This window comes from Lepus europaeus, chromosome X, assembly GCF_033115175.1.
Source record: "Lepus europaeus isolate LE1 chromosome X, mLepTim1.pri, whole genome shotgun sequence".
Classification (NCBI taxonomy): domain Eukaryota; kingdom Metazoa; phylum Chordata; class Mammalia; order Lagomorpha; family Leporidae; genus Lepus; species Lepus europaeus.
The window spans coordinates 125057046-125082058 of NC_084850.1; the positions used below are offsets into that span (position 1 = coordinate 125057046).

Here is a 25013-nt window from a genome sequence, read left to right on the forward strand (position 1 = left end):
ACTCCAAGGTGTGGTCCTAAGCTCCCTCTCCTGACCTTTCCATGTGGCTGGAGTTTCACGTTCTGCTGGCAGTTGGTGGAGGGATGGCAGAGGTCATTTGACTATGGAGGCTCCAAATACTCACTCCACAGCTATGGGTCTGGTGGCCGGGCTGGGGGCTCAATTCCATTGAAATTTTTTTTGCAGTGGGCCTGGCCCTGGGATTCAGTTCACTCTCCTTCTCCCAAAAGGGAGGTTTCTTTTCACACTGCACTTCTTATTTTTTTTTAAGTAAGATACTTTAAAAAAAAAGATTTTATTTGAGAGGTATAGTTACAGACACAGAGGTCTTCATCTGCTGGTTCACTCCCCAGATGGCCGCAACAGTCGGAGCTGGGCCAATCTGAAGCCAGGCGCTTCTTCTGGGTGTGCAGATGCAGGGGACCAAGAACTTGGACCATCGTCCACTGCTTTCCCAGGCCATAGCAGAGAGCTGGATCGGAAGAGGAGCAGCCAGGACTAGAACCACTGCCCATATGGGATGCCAGTGCTGCAGGCGGAGGCTTAGCCCACTATGCCCCAATACTGGCCCCACACTGTGCTTCTTGGAGCCAGGGCAGGGGTGATGCCATCTATTCTTTCCTTCTTTCTTCCATGTGACTTTTCTTAGGATTAGAACAAGATGAGGCATTGTGGTCTTTGACCTGGCTCCTGTAACTCTGGTGCAGGTGACTTGGTGTGTATATACTTGCAGACATTGATGTCACTGCAGGAAGGGGGTTGTTGGAGCCTCTTACTCAGCTGCCATCTTGGTTCTGCCAAGGAGATGAATTCTATCATCCATTACCAGTACATTGGTATTGTCACCCTATGTATCTTTATATGACAGTAGACATTTAAAATCCAAATCCTGCACTTTCGGAAGATGTTCTTGAAATGGAAGAGGCATAGATTTTTTTAAAAAAGATTTAAACAATTTTTTAAAATTATTTTTATTGTACATGTTTATGGGATACAATGTGATAGGCTGGTACATATATACAAGATATGATGATCAAATCAAGTTAGTTAGCATTTCCATCTCCTTAAAGAGTAAAACAAAAATTTTGGTTAATAGTTAATAATTATATATCTGTATGGGATAAAGTGTGCTACTTTAATAAATATATATAATACATATTGATCAAACCAGGAAAATTCACAGTTACTGCTTCTTTTTTTTTAATATTTATTTTTGGATTTGAAAGGCAGAGTTACAAAGGGAGAGGGAGAGGGGCCGGCGCCGTGGCTCACTTGATTAATCCTCCGCCTGCAGCACTGGCATCCCATGGGCGTCAGGTTCTAGTCCCAGTTGCTCTTCTTCCATTACAGCTCTCTGCTGTGGCCCAGGAAGGCAGTGGAGGATGGCCCAAGTGCTTGGGCCCCTGCACCCGCATGGGAGACCAGGAGAAGCACCTGGCTCCTTGCTTCGGATCGGCGCAGCGCTGGCCGGGCTGTAGCAGCCATTTGGGGAATGAACCAACGGAAGGAAGACCTTTCTCTCTGTCTCTCCCAGTCTAAATCTATCTGTCAAAGAAATAACAAAAGGAGAGGGAGAGGAGGGAGAGATCTTCCATCTGCTGGTTCAGTGGCCAGGGTTTGGCCAGGCTGAAGCCAGGAGGCAGGAATTGCATCCTGGTCTCCCACATGGGTGCAGGAGCTCAAGCACTTGTGCCATCTTCCACTGCTTTCCCAGGGCATTAGCAGGGAGCTGAATTGGCAGTGGAACATCTGAGACAAAAACCAGCACCCAGTGGGGATGCTGGTGTCACAGGCAGCAGCCCAACCTGCTACACCACAACACTGGTCCTGATTTACCTCCTCTTATCATTACTGTATGTTTGGAGCCTTGGAGCTCCTGTCTTCTTCTAACCACCTATCATAATATGCATTTTCCCTGTCTTTTTGAAGATCCCTTCATATACTTGGATTTTAATTTTTTTGCACCAAAATAAAGTTATCTTTTTATTCTATTCTCCACAAACTTTTGGAAGTACCCTATAGCATAATGCAGTGGAGTCTCAACCATGGGTTAAGGATGGCTGAAGTCTTTTTGCCACTTCTTTCAATTTTCCTTTTAGACTAACATTTTTTGCTGCAGTTGTAATTGGTTCTCTAAATTGTGAATTTTTTTTTGTCCATCCCTTGGCAAAAATAATGGATTTTCTATAAAATAGGTAACAGGAAAGAGGAATTTAAAATACAGATTTGGCTTGGGGGCCAGCATTGTGTCATCTTGGGTGAAACCACTACGTGCAATGCTAACTTCCCATATTGGCTCTGCTTTTAGTCCTGGCTGCTCTACTTCTGATCCGGCTCCCTGCTAATGGTCTGGTAAAAGCAGCAGAAGGTGGCTCAGGTGTTTGGGCCCCTGCCACCCACATAGGAGACCTGGAAGAAGCTCCTGGCTCTTTGCTTCACTTGGTTCTGCCCTGGCTGTTGTGGCCTTCTGGGGAGTGAGCCAACATATGGAAGATTTCTCTCTCTCTCTCTCTCTCTCTCTGTGTGTGTGTGTGTGTGTGTGTCTGATCTCTTTCTCTCCCTCTCTTTCTGTCTGTCTATAACACTGCCTTACAAATAGATAATCAAATCTTAAAAAAAAAACCTTAAAAATAGGAATTTAGCAACTTAAAAAGTGGGTCTAAGGGTTGCAGTGCTTTGAAATGAAACTGTTGTGAGATCATTTGATCTAAGGGGATACATCTGAGGTGGGTTTGGGCGTCCTTTGGTCCAGCCAGTGGGTTACTGGGCAGTGTGACTCATGAAAAATTATGCTGGCCTGAGTTCTGGGAGCTGGGTGCAGAATTATTCTCTTCAGGTTTTGTTTCCTCTTCCATTAAAGGAGGGGTGCCCTTCTTGTTCCAGAGCCCTCTGATTTAGGATTCTATTCTTCCTTCTCTTGTTTGAGCTGTTAGAGTAGTGAAATATTTTTATGAATATGTTGAGTATCATCTTAAAAATCCAATCTAAGGATGTGTGTGCTAATAAAGTTGGAGCCTTAGAATACAACAGACCCTTCTGAAAACCACTTAGTAAAACCAGAGGTGTTAGCTAATTAATATGCACGAGAGGAAGGATTGTAGACACCGAAGAAAGGAGGGGCATATTTTGTTTTTTTATTTGTGTGTGTCACAGAAATTGTGTACCTTTAATAGAGGGGGTAAGTATGACTAAAACAAATGAACAAACACATGATGGACAGCAAATGAAAACTATATGTGACAAGCTATTGATATGCCAGATCAGATGTTGTCATTGTATCTGCATCCTTCACATTTTATATATATATATATATATATATATATTTATTTATAAATATATATGTAAGAGGTATACAAGTATACATACTTACACATATATACAGACATACATTTTCAAACTATGGGTTTGTTGTTGCTGTCTGACTGTGTTTTGATACCCATGATCCAACCCCCCTCTATTCCCCTTCCCCCTACTCTTCTCAATCTCTAGGAATCACTCTTCTAAGTTCAGACTATTGTCTTTTACTTCCACACATAAGAGAGAACATGTGATATTTGTCTTTCTGTGTCTGTTTATTCCACTTTACATAATGTCCTCTGGGTTCATCTATGGTATCGAAAATAACAGGATTTCACTCATTTTAAATGGCTGAGTAACATTCTACTGTGTAAACATACACATTTTATTTATCCATTCATCTATTGGTGGGCACCCAGGTTGATTCTGTGTCTTGGCTGTTGTTAATAGTGCTGCAGTAAACACAGGAGTGCAGGTATCCCTTTCTATACCGATTTCATTTCCTTGGGATATATACCCAGAAGTGGGATAGTTGGATCACATGGTAGCAAGATTTATAGTTTGTTTTCTGAGGAATCTCTGTACTATTCTCCATAATGGCTTTATTAATTTGATATGTCACCAACAGTGGCATATCCACATCCTTACCAGCATGTTATTTTTTTTTTGTCTTTTTTTATGGTAGCCGTTCTATTAGGAGTGATATGACACCTCATTGTGGTTTGGATTCATATTTTCCTGATGGCTACTGATGATGAGCATTTTGTGTGTGTGTGTTTGTTGGACATTTGTATTTTTTCAGTTGAGAAATGTCTATTCAGATTCTTTGCTGATCTTTGAAAGAAAACATTTATTTGAAAGTCACAGTTACGGGGGAGGGGGAGAGAGAAATAAATCGATAGATCAGGATCGAGAGAGATCTTCCATCTACTAGTTCACTCCAGGTTGGCCATAATGGCTAGGGCTGGGCCAGGCTGAAGTCAGAAGCCAGGAGCTTCTTCTGGATCTCCTACACAGGTGTTAGGGCCCCAAGCACCTGGTTCATCTGCTGCTGCTTTTCCAAGGCCATTAGCAGAAGGCTGGATCAGAATTGGAGCAGTCAGGATTTGAACTGGCACTCGGATGCCAGTTTCATAGGCAGCAGTCTTACTTGTTATGCCATAATGCTGTGCCCTCCTTTGCCCATTTCTTAACTGAGTTATTTGTGTCTTTTTATTGTTGTTCTGGCTGTTACTCCTTTATGAGATTCATAATTTGCAAATATTTTCTCTCACTGTTGGTTGTCTCTTCATTCTGCTGATTGTTTCCTTTTTTTAAAAAAAAAGATTTATTTATTTGAAAGGCAGAGGGGGAGAGGGAGAGAGGGGGCGAGGGGGAGAGGGAGAGAGAGAGATCACCCATTCATTGGTTTGGTTTGCTCCCCATATGGCTGCCATTGGCCAGGGCTGGTCCATGCCAAAGCCAGGAGCCAGGAGCTTCTTCTGGGTCTCCCAAGTGGGTACAAGAGCCCAAATACTTCGCCATCCTCCACTGCTTTCTCAGGCTATTAGCAGAGAGTCAGATTGGAAGTAGAGCATTCAGGACATGAACCAGCACCCTTATGGGATGCTGGCATTGCTAACAGTGGCTTTACCCACTACACCACAATGCCCACCCCTCCGCGATTTTATATAAGCTTCTTGGTTTGATATAATCCCCTTTATCTATTTTTTCTTTTGTTTCCTGTGTTTTTGGAGCTTATCCAAAGAATCCTTGCTTATGCCTGTTGTCTTGGGGTGCTTCCCCAGTGTTTTCTTTTTCTGGTAGTGTCAGGTCTTTCGTTTAGATCTTTAATCTGCTTGATGTGACTTCTGTATATAGAGAGAGGCAGTGGGAGAGTCAAGCAGCAGTCTTCTGTATATGGGTATCTAGTTTTCCCAGAATCACTTAATGAAAAGACTGTCTTAGTTTTAGTGTATGTTTTGGGGACTTTTGTTAAATTGACTGTGGGTGGGTGCATGGATTCATTTACTCTTTTAGTTTAGCCTGAAAGGGGGCTTCTGGACTTGGCAAGTCACTGTTACGTTTGCATATGCTGAGTGCTATCTTGTGGTGTTCGGGATATGGTGCAGTGCACTCCCTTTAAAAGAAAGCTTGAAAATCTTGTGTCTGATGTCAAGGCTAAAGAGTACAAATGGCCAGGGCTTGAAGTTAATTCTTAACTTCTGTCTAGCCTTGGCCACACACTAGTCTCCTAATCCTAGCCAGTTAATTCTAAAGTATGTGCCATTTCCCAGCAGATACTTGAGAGAGAGGAAGACCAGTCAGTGCTTTAGCTCTTGAGGTTGGGTCATAAGTACAGTAGTCCCTCCTTATCTGCAGGGGATAAGATCACTGAATCCACTGACTGTATCAAAATTATACATGTACTGTGTTTTTTCCTATATGTACATACCTTTCATAAACCTTCTAAATTAGGCACAGTATGAGATTAGCAAAAATAACTAATGAGAATATATAATGTACTGTATTAAGTAAAATCAAGGTCACTTGAACACAAGCACTTTAATACTTTGATAGTCGAAACAGTTACTAAGTGACTACTGGGCAGGTGGCATATACAGCATGGATATGCTGCACAAAGTGATGATTCACATCCTGACTGGTTTGGAGTGGGATGGCTCCATACTTCATTACTGTATCAGAATGGAATGAAATTCAAAACTTAGGAGTCGTTATTTCTAGAATTTCCCATTTAGTATTTTTGGACTGTAGTTGACTACAAGTAACTGAATTGTGGAAAGCAAAACCTTGGATAAGGCGAGGCTACTGGGCTGTATTTTTTCGTAAGGACTACTAACACATGATATGATCTTCAGTGGAGAAGTAGGAAATGGGGTACAACTCCCATCTCCTGTGGAATCCTCATTTACCCCACCTTTCCTTGTAGTTTCTGGGAGCCTCTGCAAGTGTCTGTGCATCTAGCATTTGTTTCACTGTATTGAAGTTCTTTCTTTTGCATATTGGTTTTGTGTGTGTGTGTGTGTGAGAGAGAGACAGACAGACAGACACTGACTGACCCATCCCTTGCCCATTGGTTCCCTTCCCAAATGTCTGTAATATCTGGGACTGGGCCCAGGTCAAAGCCAAGAGTGGGAACCTCCATCCAGGTCTCCCACATGGGAGACTCTTTAAGGCGTCACCTGCTGCCTCTAGGGTGCACATTAACAGGAATTTGAAATCAATAGCAGAGCTGGGATTTGAACCCAGGTGTCCTGATAAGGGATACAGATGTCCTTCCTAAATGGAGGGTTAACTGCTATGCCAGACCTCCTGCTGCACAGGTAGTTGCTAAACCATACTTGTCTTATCGGTATCTCTCTAGAGCAGTTTCTCATCCTTGTCACTACTGACATCTCGGGTCAGGTAATTCTTTGTTGTGGGTCTGTCCTTTGCATTGCAGGCTGCTTAGCAGCATCCCTGGCCCCTGCTTATTAAATGCCAGTAGTGCTTCTCCAGTTTTGACAACTGGAAACGTCTTCATACATCAGCACATCCCATGGATCCAAAATCTGTCCTCTTACCTACGTTGACAAACATCTGGGAAGTGCATCCTAGTTAGGTTGGGGCTCGTCCTCTCCAGAAGCACAGGGGAGAATCCCTTCAGAAAACTTTGCTGTCTTCTGGAAATGACAATGCTAGATTACCTTTAGGGTATAATTTCAGACTGTGGACTTTCAGAGATCAGCTCTTTCAGGGGCTGGCATAATGGGTAAAGCCACTGCCTGTGATACCAGCATCTGATATGAGCACCAGTTCGTGCCCCAGCTGTTCCATTTCTGATCCAGCTCCATGCTAATGGCCTGGGAAAGCAATGGAAGATGGCCCAAGTACTTGGGCCCCTGCTACTCATGGGAGGGACCTAGATGAAGCTCCTGGCTTCAGCTTGACCCAACCCTGGCCATAGCAGCCATCTGGGGGAATGAACCAGTGGATGAAACATCTCTCTCTGTAACTCTTTCAAGTAAATAAATAAACTTTAAAAAATGAAGTCAGTTCTTTGAAAGGATAATTTGCAAATTACTGAGAAAAGGGTGCAATTAGTGCTATTTTATTCATAGGCTATTTTATCATTCAGTTGTTATGAAAAGTAGTGAGACAAGGTATATTTTCACTTATTACTACATTATTGGCACCTGCAATAGTAATCAAACACTAAGCTCCTTGAAGGAAGAAATTTGTTATTTGGTCACTGGTGTATGCGAAGTATTTACAGCAGATGATCAATAGTGGCTGAATGTTGAAACATTAATAACCAGCTTTATTTGGTGGATCTAAAAATAGTTGCCCTTCTTGTACAAAGACCTAAAATGAATAGTAAAGAGGCTGGGAAAGCTCCAAAGAAACAAAACCATCAACCCAAAGGATACCAACTCATTTCATGAGTAAAAACTTTGTAATTCTTAGATGGGAAAGAGGAAATCTGAGAACAGGATGCTGACTACATTGGATGTTTTTAATTGACAAGATTACCACAGCTGTTTAAACATCAAGTTCTAGCAGTCTTCAACTTTACTAATAGATTGGTTTCTAAAACTTTTCATGTAAGCTAGCATTCAAGAAAGTACTTTACTTTAGAAAAAGTTAGGCATGGCAGTTAGTTTCCCATATCTATCTTCAAATACCTAGCACCAGAAACCACCTATTTGTGACAGAACAGCCAGGAGACTAGGAAAATCCCCATCACTTCCAGCTATGGCCTCCCAGGGGAGCAGAGCTTCTTGTGAGTATTGAGAGAAGTGAAGAGCATGGAAGACAGGCTGAGGGATATTAGGTTCCCTAACTACATGGCATATCTATGGATAACTACAATAAAGTCATTGTCTTGTTAGGGTGGCAAACAGGATAATGAAGTAGCACTGGAGTTCAGCTTTGTATATGGTCACTTGTTAAAAGGTAGATATATGTATTCAGTGATTCAATTTTTGTTAAATATAAAAATATAATCACTATGAATTTAGTACAGGTTGAAAATATGAATTTAGATAACAGAGGAGACTGGAGGTTTTGTTATCACAGAGCAGTGAGCTGTCCCTATCAGATATGTAGAAGGTGACTATGTTCACAACTGGTTCTTTACTGCCACTCTCAAAGGTGCAGAAAGCTGAGCCACAACAGAGCCTTATGAGCTCAGAAATTAGAATTAGTTTGTCTGGGTTCAAAGTCTGATTTTCTCTTTTCTAGCTACCTCTGTGACTCTGGAAAATTTATCTGAGCTTCATTTTTCTCACCTGTAACGTAACTCAAAAAGAGTTGCTGTACTAAACAAAACAACCTAACTTCCTTAACACAATGACTAGTACAGGCATGTACTTCATAAATATGTTATTATTGTTGTTTCTAGTTTCATTCAATCTGACATTTCTTTGGAAAGATAAAGGATAACTGCCTGTCTTTTTGTATTGTGTTTAACTTGAATACTAAATATGTTTGGGTTATAGCATGATTTTATATTCTCTAAGAAATTACTCCTGCAATGCCATGTGGTGGTGAAATGGTGTTCTTTATTGAGAACTTTCAAGCATCATGACTTGAGGAAGTATTTTCAATTCAGTTTATCGAAATACTTCAGTTTTCCAGCTGGATCTGGGATTATCTGTTAAAACAAAAAGCAAATTATTCATTTTAAAAGCCAAAGTATACATCAGTAGTAGTCTGACATTAGTTGCTCATGTCATGACTAAAGATAATGATTTTTTTTAAAAAAGATTTACTTATTATTTGAAAAGCAGAGCAACAGAGAGGGACAGAGAGAAGCAGAGATCTTCTATCTGCTGGTTCATTTCCCAAATGGCCGCAACAGCTAGGGCTGGACCATTATGAATCCAGAAGACAGGAACTCCATCTGGGTTTCCCATATGGGTGGCAGGAGCCCAAGTACTTGCGTCATCATCTGCTGCTTTCCCAGGTACATTAGCAGGAAAGTGGAATAGCCAGGATTCGAACTGGCACTCAGACATGGGATGCCAGTGCAATAAGCAGTGGCTTAATCTGCACCAAAACATCGCTCACAAAGATTATTTATTATATACCAAATTATATTACATATAGAAAAATGATTTGTCCTGGTTAGTAACCTCAGCTATCCTCCAAGGCAAATAATTTATTTAATAAATTAACATCTGTACTCAGGCACTGTCAAAGTTACTTACAGCTCTTCTCTTGGCCACCAGGATTTCATGGCATCTTCAGGTTTGATCTGGTTAAAATCAAACACATTGAGAGCATGGCAACAGATGTTAATGTATTTTAAAAATCATTTGCTGATTAAATGATGGTAGGTCACAAAAACCTGAAAAGGGGGCAGTGTGTTCACTAAAGGTTTAACAAATGAAGTTTTGGGAGGTCCAGAATGCAGCTTTTTAGTCTCAAACTACAAAGTAAAAACAACAAAAAAAAACAACAATCCTCAAAAACATCATCAAGCATTCATTACTTTCAGTAACTGATCAGTGAGTGAATAAACACTCTTAAAGAAAAAGTGCCCCCTTTAAGAGTGTCATAGCCAGGCCAGTGTTGTGATGCAGTAGGTTAAATTGCTGCTTGTGAGGCTGGCATCCCACATGGGCACTGGTTTCAGTCGTGGCTGCTCCACTTCCAATCTAGCTCCCAACTAATGCACCTGGGAAGGCAATAGAAGATGGCCCAATATGCCTGGATCAGTGCAAGCAGTTGAGTCCATTTGCAGAGTGAACCAAAAGCTGGAATATTCTGTCTTTCAAATAAGTGACTCTTTAAAAAAAGAGTATCACAGCTTTAGAAACTTGTTAGACTTTTAAAAATTTCATAACAGAATTTGGCCTCACATTAACTATTTTACTTGTTACAGGTAAAGCATACCTGTCTGTCTTTCTTTCTAACTAATAAACATACTATAATCCACTAACTTTAAAGCAGTTTCTGATGGGTTTGCTAAACAGCTTTGCCTTTGAGACAACACTGATGTTGTACTACCATCTTATTCTCATCTCTACATAGATAAGATAGATCTCAAAGGAGATCTGAAGTTTTGCAGTAAAGGTACTTTGGGCACCAGATACTTTAAATTATAAATTAGTCATTAGGTTAGTTTACATTTATTGATCATAGAGGCTTACAGATAGAAATATGAAGCTGTCAAAAGCTGTTGGCTGACAAAACGATTTACGAAGTCTTAAAAATCAAGTCTTATTTAATAGTGAACAACACAGCTAAGGTCCTTGTCCTCAGAGTTGCATTTTAATTCTAATTTTATTATTATTATTTATTTGAGAGAGCATGAGAGGGAGAGAATGCTCTCCTATCTGCTGGATTACTCCCCAAATGACCCCAATGGTCACAGCCAGGCTAAAGCCAGGAGCCAGGAACTCAATCCAGGTTTCCCATGTGGGTGGCAGGGACCTAAGTCTTCACCTATCACTGGCTGCTTTCCAGGGTCTGCATTATTAGCAGGAGGTTGGGATCAGGAGGCAGAGCCAGGACTGAAACCCAGGCACTCTGATGTGGGATATGGCCATCCCAGCCAGTGTCTTAACTGCTAGGCTAAATGCCCATCCTAATTCTAATTTTAGATTGTGATAAATGCTTTTAAAAATGGTTCAATGGGGGCCGGTGCCGTGGCTCAACAGGCTAATCCTCCGCCTAGCGGCGCCAGCACCCCAGGGTTCTAGTCCCGGTCGGGGCGCCAGATTCTGTCCCGGTTGCCCCTCTTCCAGGCCAGCTCTCTGCTGTGGCCCGGGAGTGCAGTGGAGGATGGCCCAAGTGCTTGGGGCCTGCACCCCATGGGAGACCAGGATAAGCACCTGGCTCCTGGCTTCGGATCAGCACGGTGCGCTGGCCGCAGCACGCCGGCCGCGGCGGCCATTGGAGGGTGAACCAACGGCAAAGGAAGACCTTTCTTTCTGTCTCTCTCTCACTGTCCACTCTGCCTGTCAAAAAAAAAAAAGGTTCAATGGGCTAGTGCAGGGGGTGGGGACGAAGTGGTGAGGAAAATCTGAGATGATACTTGAGTTGAAACGTAAATGAAGAGAGGGAGCCAGTCTTGGAGAGAACAATGCAGAAAGAATATCAAGGGCAAAGGCTCTGAGGCAGGAAGTAGCTTAGTATATTTAAGAAAGAGGAAGGGGGAACAGGTTAGACAATACCTTTCTACCTCTGATGTCTATGACATCATTTGTTTTTCTTTTGCTAAGGAATTAAGTCTTAGGGTCCTATATTTTTCTACTATCCTAAGATAATGATATCTTCCAATGTTGTAGTATTTTTCAATTTCATAACTATAATTTGTGTAAAGCTCTTGATTTTTAGAGGATACATATGTTAATTAAGAAGAGATTCAAATAAGTTTCCAAATTGTCTTCGGGACTGAAACTACATCAGAGATTAAATTATATAGCTTCACTAAGAATGTACCTATTTCAGTCCTTTCTTCAAACAACAAGGAGAGAATTACTTCCAGTGTTAATTAAGCCATATTTTCTCAAAAGCATTCTACTATACAGAATTGTTTTGTTTGTCACTATTTTCTTGGCCCACAATATAGGAAGAAATTCTGTATGTGACCTCTAAATTTATTCTGCCTTTCATGGTTTTTCTTCAATGGTGCATTTTCTATATATTTAGCTTTAAAACTGACAGCATTATATTCTATATTCTGTTTTTTTTTCAGTTTGAGCAACTTTTCCAATAGTCTAGAAAATGTCTGTACTTTATGATTTCTCCTTGCAATGTTTCTGCTTCATTTACAGTACCAGGACAATTCTATTACATGGACAGATTATTCTAAGGTGGTTTTTTTTTTTTTTTTTTTTTGCTTCCAGTCATCCCATTAACGGAAAAATCAATATAACTTACTGTTTCACTACCAGGTTTCCATCCAGCAGGGCAGACTAAAAGGAACAGAAATGGGCAAAAGATAGTTTAAAAACAGAGTTTAGTTCTTTTTAGTAACTCTTGACTTTTTCTATCTCCATATAAAAGTGAAATTAAGAGACTGTATTGTTAAGAACATTTTCAGATTATCAAGCACTTTTTACCAATTTTGTTTAGTTACACTTACAACCAAACTGAATGTCCTTTTAATGAGGCTGGAAAATTTGGGAATCTGGTCAACTAAAAGGCTTGGATATGGCAAAAGTTATTCCAATTTCCCATAAACTTCCAGTGTGCATGCCTGCCCATGTATATTACAGTGTTTTGGATCGAAGCCATCGATTGCTGCTTGTCAAGAGATGTGAGGATGTGCCCTAACCCAGGGACTGAATGACATTTTTAAAAGGAATATATAATATGTTCTATTTTTAGCAAACTCCCACTTTTTCCATTTAGTTACTCCTAAAACTTGGAGTAAAAGGATGACCTGATAGATTACCACTTTGATCCTGAATAACCCTGAGGATTATGTCATTTAAAAGCTAAATCCAACAATACAAACATGCAAATAAGACTTACATGGCTGAATGTTGCCAGACTGCCACAATTTAAGTTTACAGAAACATAATTTGAGAAACTGCAATTTTCTCTTTGATTTTATCTAAAAGTACTATGCAAACAATAAATACTTTTGCCTCTTACTCAATAAGTAGGCTATTAACTAGTGATATTTGTTAAAATCACTTGAATAACTTGGTGTGCTAAAGAGGTCTCCTAATAATTTGAAACCAACTAGAAGACTTTGGAACTACCCAAATTACTTTTATGATTAGAAAAGTAATTATGCTGCCATTTCTCACATTAAAAAAATCAAGCAAAGGTACCTTCTCCATGTTTATCAGTGTATTGGAATGCTTGAACCAAACGCAGTGTCTCATCCACTGATCTACCCACGGGAAGGTCATTCAGAGTAATCTGTCTTAGGACTCCTTTGTCATCAATAATGAAGAGACCTCTGTAAAGACAAGTTTCAGTTAATGTGAATCCCTGTATCATCCACACGGAAGGTTCCATAACGAACCAACAACACTATCTACCTACTCTACTGGTATACACACACCCCCGTATTCCCATCTACCATATAACTTGGGATTATCATTGTTAAATGATAGCTTTAAAATTTTATTTTTGGCTATGAAATGTACTGTAGTATTTACAGCTGCTTAAGTTAACCTGAATTTAGGGGTCAGTGCTGTGGTGCAGTAGATTAAGGTGCCACCTGTGACACTGGCTTCCCATATATCATCACTAGTTCAAGTTCTAGCTTCTCTGCTTCTGATCCAGCTCCCTGCTAATGTGCCTGGGAAAGCAGTAGAAGATGGCCCAAATGCTTGGGGCCCTGCACCCATGTGGGAGACCCAAAAGAAGCTCCTGGCTCCTGCCCTTAGCCTGGCCCAGCCCTGGGCATTTTGGCCATCTGGGGAGTGAATCAGCAGATGGAAGATTTCTCTATTTCTCCATCTCTCCTTATCTCTTTGTAGTTCTACCTCTCAAATAAATAATAAATCAAAAAACAGATAATCTGGCTTTAAAAACTACATCTATGTATTAGTTTGAAAATAGAGAATATTTTTTAAAAAGTACTCAATTCAAGTAAAACAAAATAGCTAATACAGCATTAGATAGTTTTACTTGTTTAATTTTCACATAATTCCAAATTCTTTTTTTAAAGATTTATTTATTTATTTGAAAGGCACAATTATAGACAGGCAGAAGCAGAGAGAGGGAGAAGAGAGACAGAAAGAGAGAGGTATCTTCCATCCGCTGGTTCAGTCCTAAAATGGCCACAATGGCCAAAGCTGAGCTGATCTGAAGCCAGGAGCCAGGAGCTTCTTCCGGGTCTCTCACATGGGTGCAGGAACCCAAGCACTTGGGCCATCTTCTGCTGCTTTCCCAGGCACATTAGCAGGGAGCTGGATCAGAAGTGGAGTAGGTGGGACTTGAACTGGCACTCATATGGGATGCTGGTACTGAAGGTGGCAGCTTTACCCATTACAGCACAGTGCTGGCCCCAATTCCAAATTCTGAAACTGTCTCAGAGGACTGGGGTTGTGGCGCAGTGGGTTAAACTGTAGCCTGTGATGCCTGCATCCCATATGGGGTTAGGCTCTAGTCCCAGCTGCTCCACTTCCTTTCTAGCTCCCTGTTAGTGTGCCTGGGAAAGCAACAGAAGATGTCCCAAGTGCCTGGGTTCTTGCCACCCACACGGGAGACTTGATGGAGTTTCAGGCTCCTGGCTTTGGGCTGACCTAGCTCAGGCCATTGTAGTCATTTGGGGAGTAAACCAGTGGATGGAATACCTCTCTCTCTGTGTCTCCCTCCTTCTCTCTGCAACTCTGCCTTTCAAATAAATAAAAAAATCTTAAAAAAAAAACCTCCAAAACTGACTCAGTTTTTTTAGTGGCATATTTATTCTTTGAGAATAAACATATTTATTAAAGCAGAAAACATCAAGGACTTGGCAAATACAAAAAGAGAAATTTGCAGTGATAATAGTATAAGCTGGAAGAAGCTTTGAAAACATCATATTGAGTCGAAGAGGGTAGTTAGCCAAGAGAACATACTGTATGGTTCAATTTATATGAAATGTCCAGAATAGGCAACCACAGAATCATAAGGGAGATTAATGGGTGACTGGGGCTGAGAGAAGGGGGTTGGGGAGACACAGAGAGGCTGCTAATGCATATGCACTTTCTTCCTGGAGTAATGAAAATGTTGTAAAGTTGTAATGGGAGTAGGCATTTAGCCTAGCAGTTAAGACACCTGTATTCTCTAGTGGAGTCTCTGAGTTGCATTCCTGGCTCAGTTTCTTGACCCTGGCTTCCTTCTAATATAGACCCTTAAAGGCAGAGGTGATGGCTTAAGCATCTGACTTTCTGCCACCCACATGGGAGACTTGGATCAACTTTCCAGTTCCTGGCTTCAGCCCTGGTCCAGTCCCAGTTGTTCCAGGCATCTGGGGGAGGGAACCAGTAGATGGGATCTCTTTATGTCTCTCAAATTAGAAAAACTGTGATGATGTGTACAACTCTGTAGATAAACTAATAAGCAATGAATTTTATTTTTTAAATAAAGATTTCATTTTAAGAATTTTAATGTATATATTTTATGTGTATCTGAGAGAGTTTGTATGTGTTTGCAAGTGCTCTCCCATCCATTGGTTCATTCCCTAAATGCTCAAAATGTCTGGAGTGGGCCAGGCCAAAGCTAGGAACTCAATTCAGGTCTCCCACATGGGTGGCAGGGGCCAACTACTTGAGGCATCAATGCTGCTTCTCAGGGTCTGCATTTGCAGGAAGCAGGAGTCAGGAGCCAGAGTTGGGTATTAGACCCAGGTACTCTGATGAATTATGTCTCAAATCTGTTATGAAAAATGGGATTTAAAATACTGACATGTTCACATAAAACATTTAAGAAGCCTACTGGCACTGCAAAGCAAATCAATATAATTATAATGAAATTATAATTTTAGGCTAAAATTGCCCTTTTTTTCTAAGAATTCTATTAGCATTTGTTAGCTCAAGTAACCCAGTGAGAGCTGTGGGGTAAAATATTTAGTCTTTCCCACAAGTTTGCTAAAAATATGATATTTCTATATAGAAATAAAATTACTGGAGTCATTTTGAAAAACAAATGGACAAGGAGTTGCAGGACCTGGATTCAAGTCTGGGCTCTGCCATGAACTAATTACATAACTGGCTAATTTTACGGAACTCTATGAATCTGTCTCTTTTTTCTGTAAATTGGCAGGAATGCTCAAAGACCTCTGAATAATCTTCCAGCTCTAACTAGTCTATGACACTAATGTAGTTTAAGTAGGCACTCACCAGTTATTTTAAAAGTTTCTACAACATTTTTGCAAACAGAGCAAAACGCTTCCTGATCAAAGCTTACATCTCCTACTTCATCTCAATAACATCCATTTCAAGGAGGATTATAAACATACTTGGATTTGTCACAATGTAAAACCACTAAGAGATACCTAAGAGTGTGGCCTGAGTCTTCAAGATAAACGCCATAGTCCTTTGAGATCTGATGGGTCAGATCTGAAAGAAGTGGGATCTTTATTGGTCCAAGTCCTCCTTGTCTTCGAGGAGTATTAATCCTGTAACAAACAGAATATGTGCCTGTCAGAGCTAAGTAAGTGGTAGATATTAACAGTCAACTCTTTCTCTTCATTTGCATGTGCTTACAGAAAAACACACAGCATACACATTCTTTCTCTTAACAAAAACAGGCTAATATGCTTTCTATTTTTTCTCCCCCCCACTTAATGATAAGCACTAGGTATTGAGATATATATATATATAAATAAAGTACCTTACCTTTTTAGTGTATGGAGTATATTTTACTAATGTCTAATAAGACATTTAAACTATGCACTTACATCCTTATAAGTGTGTACTTCAAGAAGTCTATGGAAATTGGATTTAAAAGTTTATTTTGTTGCAAAAAAGTTTGAAATTCATGTATTTTTTTCATAATATACATTTCCATGAACTTTTTGAAGACCTCTTATATTCTCATCTTTATACATTTGTCTGGTTAATTTCTTTTAAGATTTACTTTATTTATTTGAAAGGCAGAGTTACAGAGAGAGCAAGAGAGACATAGAGAAAGAGATCTTCCATCCACTGGTTACTCTCCAAAGGCCACAATGGCCAGGGCTGCGCCAGACAGAAGCTTCCTCTGGGTCTCCCACGTGTGTGCGGGGGCCCAAGGACTTGAACCAACGCCCATATAGGATGCCTGTGTTGCAGGTGGCGGATTTACCTGATATGCCACAATGCTGGTCCCGTCTGATTAATTTCTAAAAGTGGAGTTGAAAGATCAAAGGCTATGCACTGTCATAAATACAACCTTAGAATTGTGATCACCAGACAAAACCTTGAGACAGGATACAAATGGATGGCATTTTAATATTGTGTGAGACAAAGAAATGCAAAGTCCACTTGAAGCAGCAAAGGAAGTCATAATCTCAGCTGCATCAATCTTCAAGTGTTCTTTTTTTTTAAAAAAAATTATTTATTTATTTGAAAGTCAGAGTTACACAGAGAGAGGAGAGACAGAGAGACAGAGAGGTCTTCCACCTGCTGGTTCACTCCCCAATTGACCACAATGGCCAGAGCTGTGATTATCCACAGCCAGGAGCTTCTTCCAGGTCTCCCACACGGGTGCAGGGGCCCAAGCCTTTGCCATCCTCTGCTGCTTTCCCAGGCCATAGCAGAGAGCTGGATTGGAAGTGGAGCAGCCAGGACTCGAACAGGTGCCTACACAGGATGCCGGCACTGTAGGCAGTGGTTTTACCTGCTACACCACACCCCCAAGTGTTCTTATGTAACTTGAAACCAGGGGCTATGGGCTGGTGTCCCAAAGGGATGGCATTGACCCAGGAGCTAGAAAGCAGGAAAATACTATTCCAGCCTCAGTTCTGACAATCAAGTAGAAATTTCTGGTTTATATGAAAAACTACCCAGTTGAGAACATATTTCCAAAATTTGGGATGATATAACTTTTTCCTTAGTGAACATGGATTTTAATCCTAGGAAGATTTAGAATTACTACAGAAATGATGAAGAAAGTTAAGCCTATAGTTTTAATATGTTTATATTAATAAATTACCAGTATATATTTGTATACTGCGTTATTTAAAATGTTTAAGGTAATCTGGCATACAAGAACATGGGAAGGTTTGTCTGAAAATTGAGATACTTAAAAGAAGGAAATCAGAGATTAAATATATAATTGAATTTTAAAATAACTTAAGGAAATTTAATTAAATTATATCTCCCTAATTAATTAAAATTTTTTATATACTCACACATCTATGTGTATAAAATTATTAAGAGAAAACCTTGGGTTTTTAATTTGTAATGTCAATGAACTGGAACTCATTTACAACTCAAGTTGTAAAATCAAAATAATTCTGGGGGCTGGCACTTTGGCGTAGTGGGTAAAGCTGCCACCTGCAGTGCCAGCATCCCATATGGGCACCGGTTCAGGTCCCGGCTGTTCCACTTCCAATCTAGCTCTCTGCTATGGCCTGGGAAAGCAGTAGAAGATGGCCCAAGTCCTTCGGACCCTGCACCCCTGTAGGAGACCTGGAGGAAGCTCCTGGCTCCTGGCTTCAGATGGGGACAGCTCCAGCCATTGCGGCCAATTGGGCAGTGAACCAGCAGATGAAAGACCTATCTCTGCCTCTCCTTCTCTCTCTGTGTGACTCTGACTTTCAAATAAATAAATAAATCTTTTTAATGCTTGGGCTCCTGCACCCACGTGGGAGACCCAGATGAAGCGCATGGCTCCTTAGCTTCTGTCTTGCTCAACACTGGCCATTGCGGCCATTTGGGGAGTGAACTAGCAGATGGAAGACTTTTATCCCTCTGACTGTGACTCTCCCTCTCTGTAACTCTGCCTTTCAAATAAAATAAAAATAAATCTTTAAAAATAAAAGAGTAAATCCATTCCTTTTTCCTACAAATTAAGTGTAAGATACTAACCAGGCCAAATGGGTAAACTGTGAATCAACAGAGCATGCCACCACTTCAGTGTTTATGGATCTGAATTCTTCAATTCTGTCGCCGAAAGCGATAATTTCAGTTGGACAAACAAATGTGCTGTAAGTTAAAAAAAAAGTCAGCATTCTCAAAATAAGCATATACTAAATGATTTAATTTTTATAAACATCTCTATAAAAAATCACATTAGGAACAATTTTATGTATGAAGCTTTTCAAAATGGAACAGTCTAAAAAAGTGTCCTTGGTCAAATATTTAATTACAGAAACATGTATTACAGAGTTCCCAAATACATCTCAAGAAACCTTGTTCTTGTTCTAACTTAATGGATTAATGGTCAAGCCATGTTCCTTGAGCCTTAGGGCAGCAATGCCTTCATTTTATATGTCCTGAGAAGCCACTGATTTACCTTCACAGCCTCATGTTTGCAGACTATCATGTAGGGACTCCTTATGCTCCTTAAATGGCTACTTACCATGTGGTGTGGCTGGTTTTCGGTAGTTTAACAATGAGCATGGGTGTGCTGGTATATACTGACTGAACGTTACTCTCTCTATATGTGTGTATATATATTGGGTGGCAATGAAAAATGTATTTTCTACTGTGAGTCATAGTGAAAAGAGTTTGACAAAGACTTAAGGGACAAGTTTCTAGGGGAGCCCAATACAGGATTTTTAAATGTTAAAATTTTGAATGTTACTACATTTTAAATGTTTCAGTTGTTCAACTATAGCACTGTCACGTACAAGCAGACATTTTGAATCCAGGATTATGTCCCTGGGATCTTGGGCTATGTTATGTATTTTTTAACATTTTCTAAAAGGTAGGAATGGTCAGCCTCTGCCTTCATTCCTATCATTCCAAGAAATGCTAATCAGAGACACATTTGCCCCATGTCTTAGTAAAGAAAAAGTTCTGATGGAACACTGAAGGGTTATATGTTACCTTCCCCTTTGTAGACTGTTGGCAAATGCTCAGAATTCTGTCTCTAACCGGCCCAGTACAGCATTGCAGAGACAGGAGAAAGCAGCTGTCTTAGTCCCTTGCTGAGGAAGAGTGTGGCTACCAACCATGTTCTGATTAGATACAAGTATATCTTTCTTGTAATGGAGTTTAAATAATACTGCGGAAACACACAGCATAGTTTTCTATTATGTTAATGATTTTAAAAATTTGAGGGTTAGCATTATATATATTTAATATACATGTTGACTTTCTGGTTTTTCAGCAACAGGAATTTAGAAGGCTTGTCATTTTTTATATCTATTAAGATTTCTACTTCTGGTTTCTATTAGAAATCGACTTACATTATACTTTTTAGCTAGTCAAGCCACACAAAGAAGGAGGTTCTTAGTAATTTAAGACTTCATTATGCAGGTTCATAACTTGTTTTAGTCCCAGTGTACTAATATTTAGGGGAATTTTTCCTATTTGGCTTGGACCAACTTTGGTCCACAGGCCATATTTTTCCAGTCAATTTTTTCCTTGGTAGATAAAAGTTTTAACAGAATACAGCAACAACCATTTGTTTATGAATTGTCTACAGCTGCTTTTGTGCTTCCTGCATAAAGATAACTACAGTGCTAAAATATTTTGTTTACTCTCCTGCTGACCCTGGCCTAGAAACAGCCTATAGAAATGAGCTTAAAGTATACCCTCTCTGTGAGTTTAAAATTTATCTACATAGTTCTAGATTAGTCCTACTGGAAAAAGGCACAGTGTGATAGAGACAAACGATAAAAGTTGGGGTCACTCTCTTTCTTTTTGGTCTTGTTTCACTTTCATGGGATTTTCACTTTCATGAGATTTGAAAAACTGGTTGCCCCTCTTCCAGGCCAGCTCTCTGCTGTGGCCAGGGAGTGCAGTGGAGGATGGCCCAAGTGCTTGGGCCCTGCACCCCATGGGAGACCAGGAGAAGCACCTGGCTCCTGCCATCGGATCAGCGTGGTGCGCCGGCAGCAGCGCGCCTACCGCGGCGGCCATTGGAGGGTGAACCAACGGCAAAAAGGAAGACCTTTCTCTCTGCCTCTCTCTCTCACTATCCACTCTGCCTGTCAAAAAATAAAAAATAAAAAAATAAATAAAATCAAATACTCCATGTGAATAAAGCCACAAGAGTATTTGAGTTAATCTTCTTACCATCTGCAAAAATGCTCACTGTCACAAAAGAACCTCCCAACAATGACCATAAATTATATTAACAGGTATTATTGCTTAAGCAGGATACAATATTTTCAGAAAATGTTCAAATCCCAGGAAAGCGACGGATTCAGCAAAGAATAAAAATGACAAAATTATAGTTAAGTAGAGAAAAAGGCTTCTTATTTTTCTAATTAACAGAGACACATTATACAGAATTATGGCAAAAGTTTTGCTATTAAATGCTTCCTAAAATATTATCAGTCTACTTTCTTACCATAATAGGTATAGCTTAATGAAGATATTGCAGCTTGTCTCTAATTACTACATTATAACAATCATGCAGATATAAGTATAGAGTTCAATAGGTTATGACTCTGAAATATATGGTAGATATTACCTTTCAGAATAAATTGCTCGTATCAGCTTGCCTTTTTAAGAGCCGAATAAAAGAATTTCTGTTTGATATTCTTGCATAATGAATGGTAAAGACTAAGGTTCTGCTGGCTGCTATTTGCATGTATTACTTACAAATCAAGTGGGTAGAAGAAAAACACCAAATATTTCCCACGATAATCAGTTAATTTGAGCTCCTTGAATTCTCCATTTATCACAGCTGTTCCTTCCCAATAAGGTGCTGGCTTGGAAACTAAGAAAGAAGATAGGATGATTTATAAATACTGAAAAAGTTGGTAGAATGGCAGAAGGACATTTTTGAAAATTAGTCTTCTAAATCTTTGGACCCCTTCGTAGTCTGGTGAAGCATACAGACTTCCTAGAACAATGTTACTGAATTCATAAAAAATATATAATTACAACCAATTACAGTGAAATGCAATTATCAACTATTAAAAAACCCAATTGCATAGTACATATGTTCCTTTTATTAACACTTTAAGATTACAAGGTCTAGCCCTGGTGTAATAACTCAGATAATCATGAGTATAAATGTTTCAGGATACCTACAATAGCCTATGTAGCCTGATACCGGTGATTCTACCGGCAACGGCTATAACCAAGTACTGCTGAATTTTGCATGGTCCCTTACCAATATCCACATTGGAAGGACATGCTAAATTTCAGTTGTGGGTTAGTGAAAAGACTTTTTTTCTGCTCACACTCACAGATGCTCTATATTCCATCCCTGCCTTAAATCCGACTGGGTTCTTCACTGTAGTCCCTCCAAGTTATCAATTTCCTACATTTCAGGGCTTTTCCTTTCTCTAATGTAGTCTTTCAGATATACTAATTTAGTTTTCCCAGCTTCACACACACACAGGGAAGACCTGCCATGAGTGAGGCTACACTGGAGGAGGAGGAAATCTGTAAATATGTCAGGCCAGGAGGGTACAATCCTTGGCCAGGGTAATTTTCCCAGAGGGCTTTGAAAGAAGAGACCCCCCCGCCCCTCAAAAAGGTTTCAAGTGACCTGATGGAAACGGAATACTGGCATTCTCTTGTAAGGGTATACTGTAACTCTACCCACCACACTTTGATAATAATGGATCTTCATGCTCTGTTGAGACATTTGCACTTAGATTTTCAAAACTATTACATACACCGAATTCAATACTTGCATTCAGGTTTGGCAAGTATTTCCTAGAAAGTAAGGCTTATACAAGCCAGCATTTAAGGTCACTCTGAAAATAAAGACAAAATGAAGATGAATTTGTCTGTGAAGTTAATGATTACTTACCAAGAGCCAGCAACCTATCTCATAAATAATCCTGATCCGATTAGGTAAAGGCCAGGTAGAAGAATCAGACAGCAGAAGGGTATTAAAGTATACACACTTCCTATACATTACTTAAAATGCTACTCAAATGAGAAGTTATAATAATTTTAACAATCTGCTACAGTGACATGTCTTAATGAGATTAGTATACAGGTAAACACTTATCTGAAAACATTTTGTTCAGAAAATTGATTTTGGAAATTTTAGGTCCTTTATTTAAGAACTGCATTTTACGATCTGTAAATTTGATTCCCAAAACAACCCCTTGCAGCTATTAAAAAATAAAAACTGCCCTGAATGTAAGTTCTATAATTAACAAATATTCTGATAATGCTTACAAGTATGAAGTTGAATACTGAAATCTCTTTTATCTATAATCCCCATCAATTTAGCAACCGTTAAGATTTTGATATCTTTTCTTCCAGTCTTTTTAAAAAAACACAAATTTGGAGCTTGTTGCAGCCCCTCCCCCCACTTCTTAAAGAAAACAGTAAATATGAAATTTTTCATGCTACTAAAACCTACTTGAATATATGGCATTAATGGCTTCATAATATTCTATTTTATGAATAAAATATGAATGTTTTATTTCTAGATAAGCCTACATGTGACACAAAAATGTAGCAAGTACCTAAAATCTGATAAAGGAAAGCTATTATCCCTATTATTTATTTGCTTCCATTAGCAGTTTTAGAGTGGATCTGTTGCTATGGGAGATATAGGTAATGTCAGTAAACACTTACCTGGAAGGTATATATCAAAATGTGTATTAGCAATATGACTTAGTAATATTATGACTTAAAAAGTGCATGACTGGCTCTCTAAAAACAAAAATCCAAAAGTAGCTAACTTCCAGCAGGAAAGAACTGCAAATGTTTAAGAAGGTAGAACAGTTTTTCTCATTTATTACTCCCACTCCATCCTAAGTCATAAGAACATCCCATTTAACTCTGGGGATTTATAATCGCGAAAGTACTATTTCCTTTTTCACTGAATACTGCCAGGGGAACATGCTGTAACTGAATCACAAAAGCCAAATCCACACCCACAGAAAGTCAAATGATCGCTAGGAAAAGCAGGTTACTGAACAGCAACTAAGGGACACTCTTTCTAGCTCGTGGTCACCTTTTTTTGGCTCATCTGAACATTCAGATGCAGCAGGCCACAACCTTCTCAGTATCTACTTAGTCTGACGTGTCCTTCCTGAAAGTGGCCATTAGCTTTGTACACTGGACAGAAACGCAAATAAGCAAAAGCCAAATTGGCAGGACACAAATTTGCCAAGAGATTTATCATCAACCCAAACGCGTTAGTTCCAACCTCCTTTTTTTCCGTTTCCCTCCAAAGTACACCCTCTCACAGGCTTTTCATTTCTGACAAACACAAAGACTACCCATTAACTATATTGCTTTTGGGGAAGGTGGCTTTTAATAATCTTCATAAGATGCAACAACAACAAAGGAAGACCAGTGCAACGTTTGGCTTCCTGAGCATTTTGTTTAACCACTTTTCTGTTTTAATCAAACTTTCTGTGAATCGTTATTCAAAGTCTCCTTCCCAGAAATACTCGGGAAAGGATGGGACATGCCGCAGGCACTTTGTGATGTTTAAGGAAGTGTTTCAGTTTGCACAACATCCTCGATGCCAGCAAGCCAGGGACTAGGGCCACCCTCTTTCCTTTATCTGCGGCTTTTGGGGTAACCACTACGGCTTCTAAAATCCGATTACGGAAACCATCCCTTTTGTCCCCATTGGAACTCCTCTCCATCCTCCCGCTTCCTAGAAAAGAACTAGGCCCGCCCAGGGCCTGGAGGCAGCTCAAGGGGTGCCGCCCAAGCCCAGCTCCCCCACCCCCGGGTAGCGTTCCGGGGTACACGTGTCTCCAGACTCTCCCCACCTCTCACCCCCACCCTTGGCAGAGCACCACCTACTCTTGGCTTTGCTTAGGTGCAGGGAGTGGTCTGCGACTGATACCCGGGACGCTTCCCCCGGGTACACTTGTCCACCCGCATAGAAGTGGCACTCCTCTTCGCGAGTCCGGGGCCTCTCCTCTGCCTCCAAGCCCCGCAGAGCCACGGCCAGCAGCAGGAACAGCAACAGCAGCTTTGGGCTCCAGCCAGGGGACGGCGTCTTCTCGGGAAGCAGCTGCAGCGGCGCCTCCATGACCACGCGAGTGCAGAAACACGTCCCTTGGCGCGAGCCTAGATTCTCCCGCCGCCAGGCAGCGATAACCGCGTGCACGATACCCGCGCGCGAGCTGGGGCGCGGCCTCGCGAGACCCGCTCCGCCCCCCTCCCCCACCTCCCGCCCGCCACGTGGGCACGGGTCCCGCCTCCTCGCTCCCAGCCGCCGTTTGCGCCTGCGCCCTGAGGCAG

The 25013-nt window shown here is 40.5% G+C and overlaps 1 protein-coding gene across 3 annotated transcripts; it reads right to left on the reverse strand.

Annotated features, from left to right (window-relative positions):
• Positions 1-4564: 4564 nt before the first annotated feature.
• Positions 4565-24916, reverse strand: PRDX4 (peroxiredoxin 4). 3 transcript variants are annotated; one of them, XM_062182894.1, is made up of 8 exons: positions 24570-24916; positions 21435-21552; positions 18747-18863; positions 16229-16351; positions 13071-13201; positions 12169-12203; positions 9489-9535; positions 4565-4604 (listed from the first exon to the last, which is right to left on the reverse strand). In XM_062182894.1, exons 1-8 carry the CDS (start codon positions 24799-24801, stop codon positions 4586-4588), a joined length of 822 nt encoding a protein of 273 aa, XP_062038878.1. In that variant the 5' UTR covers positions 24802-24916; the 3' UTR covers positions 4565-4585. The 3 variants fall into 3 exon arrangements, with proteins under 3 accessions (XP_062038878.1, XP_062038880.1, XP_062038879.1); XM_062182896.1 differs by lacking the exon at positions 4565-4604 and adding an exon at positions 8819-8932; XM_062182895.1 differs by lacking the exons at positions 4565-4604; positions 9489-9535 and adding an exon at positions 8819-8932.
• Positions 24917-25013: the final 97 nt, after the last annotated feature.

What these genes read in the sequence shown, in the direction of transcription:
- PRDX4 (XM_062182894.1), bottom strand. Translation starts at nt 24,801, where the DNA reads ATGGAGGCGCCGCTGCAGCTGCTTCCCGAGAAGACGCCGTCCCCTGGC. An exon ending in CAGTTTACCCATTTGGCCTG is followed by an intron (nt 16,352 to 18,746) that starts GTTAGTATCTTA and finishes TGTTTGTTACAG; the next exon opens with GATTAATACTCCTCGAAGAC. An exon ending in CACTGATAAACATGGAGAAG is followed by an intron (nt 12,204 to 13,070) that starts GTACCTTTGCTT and finishes TGTTCCTTTTAG; the next exon opens with TCTGCCCTGCTGGATGGAAA.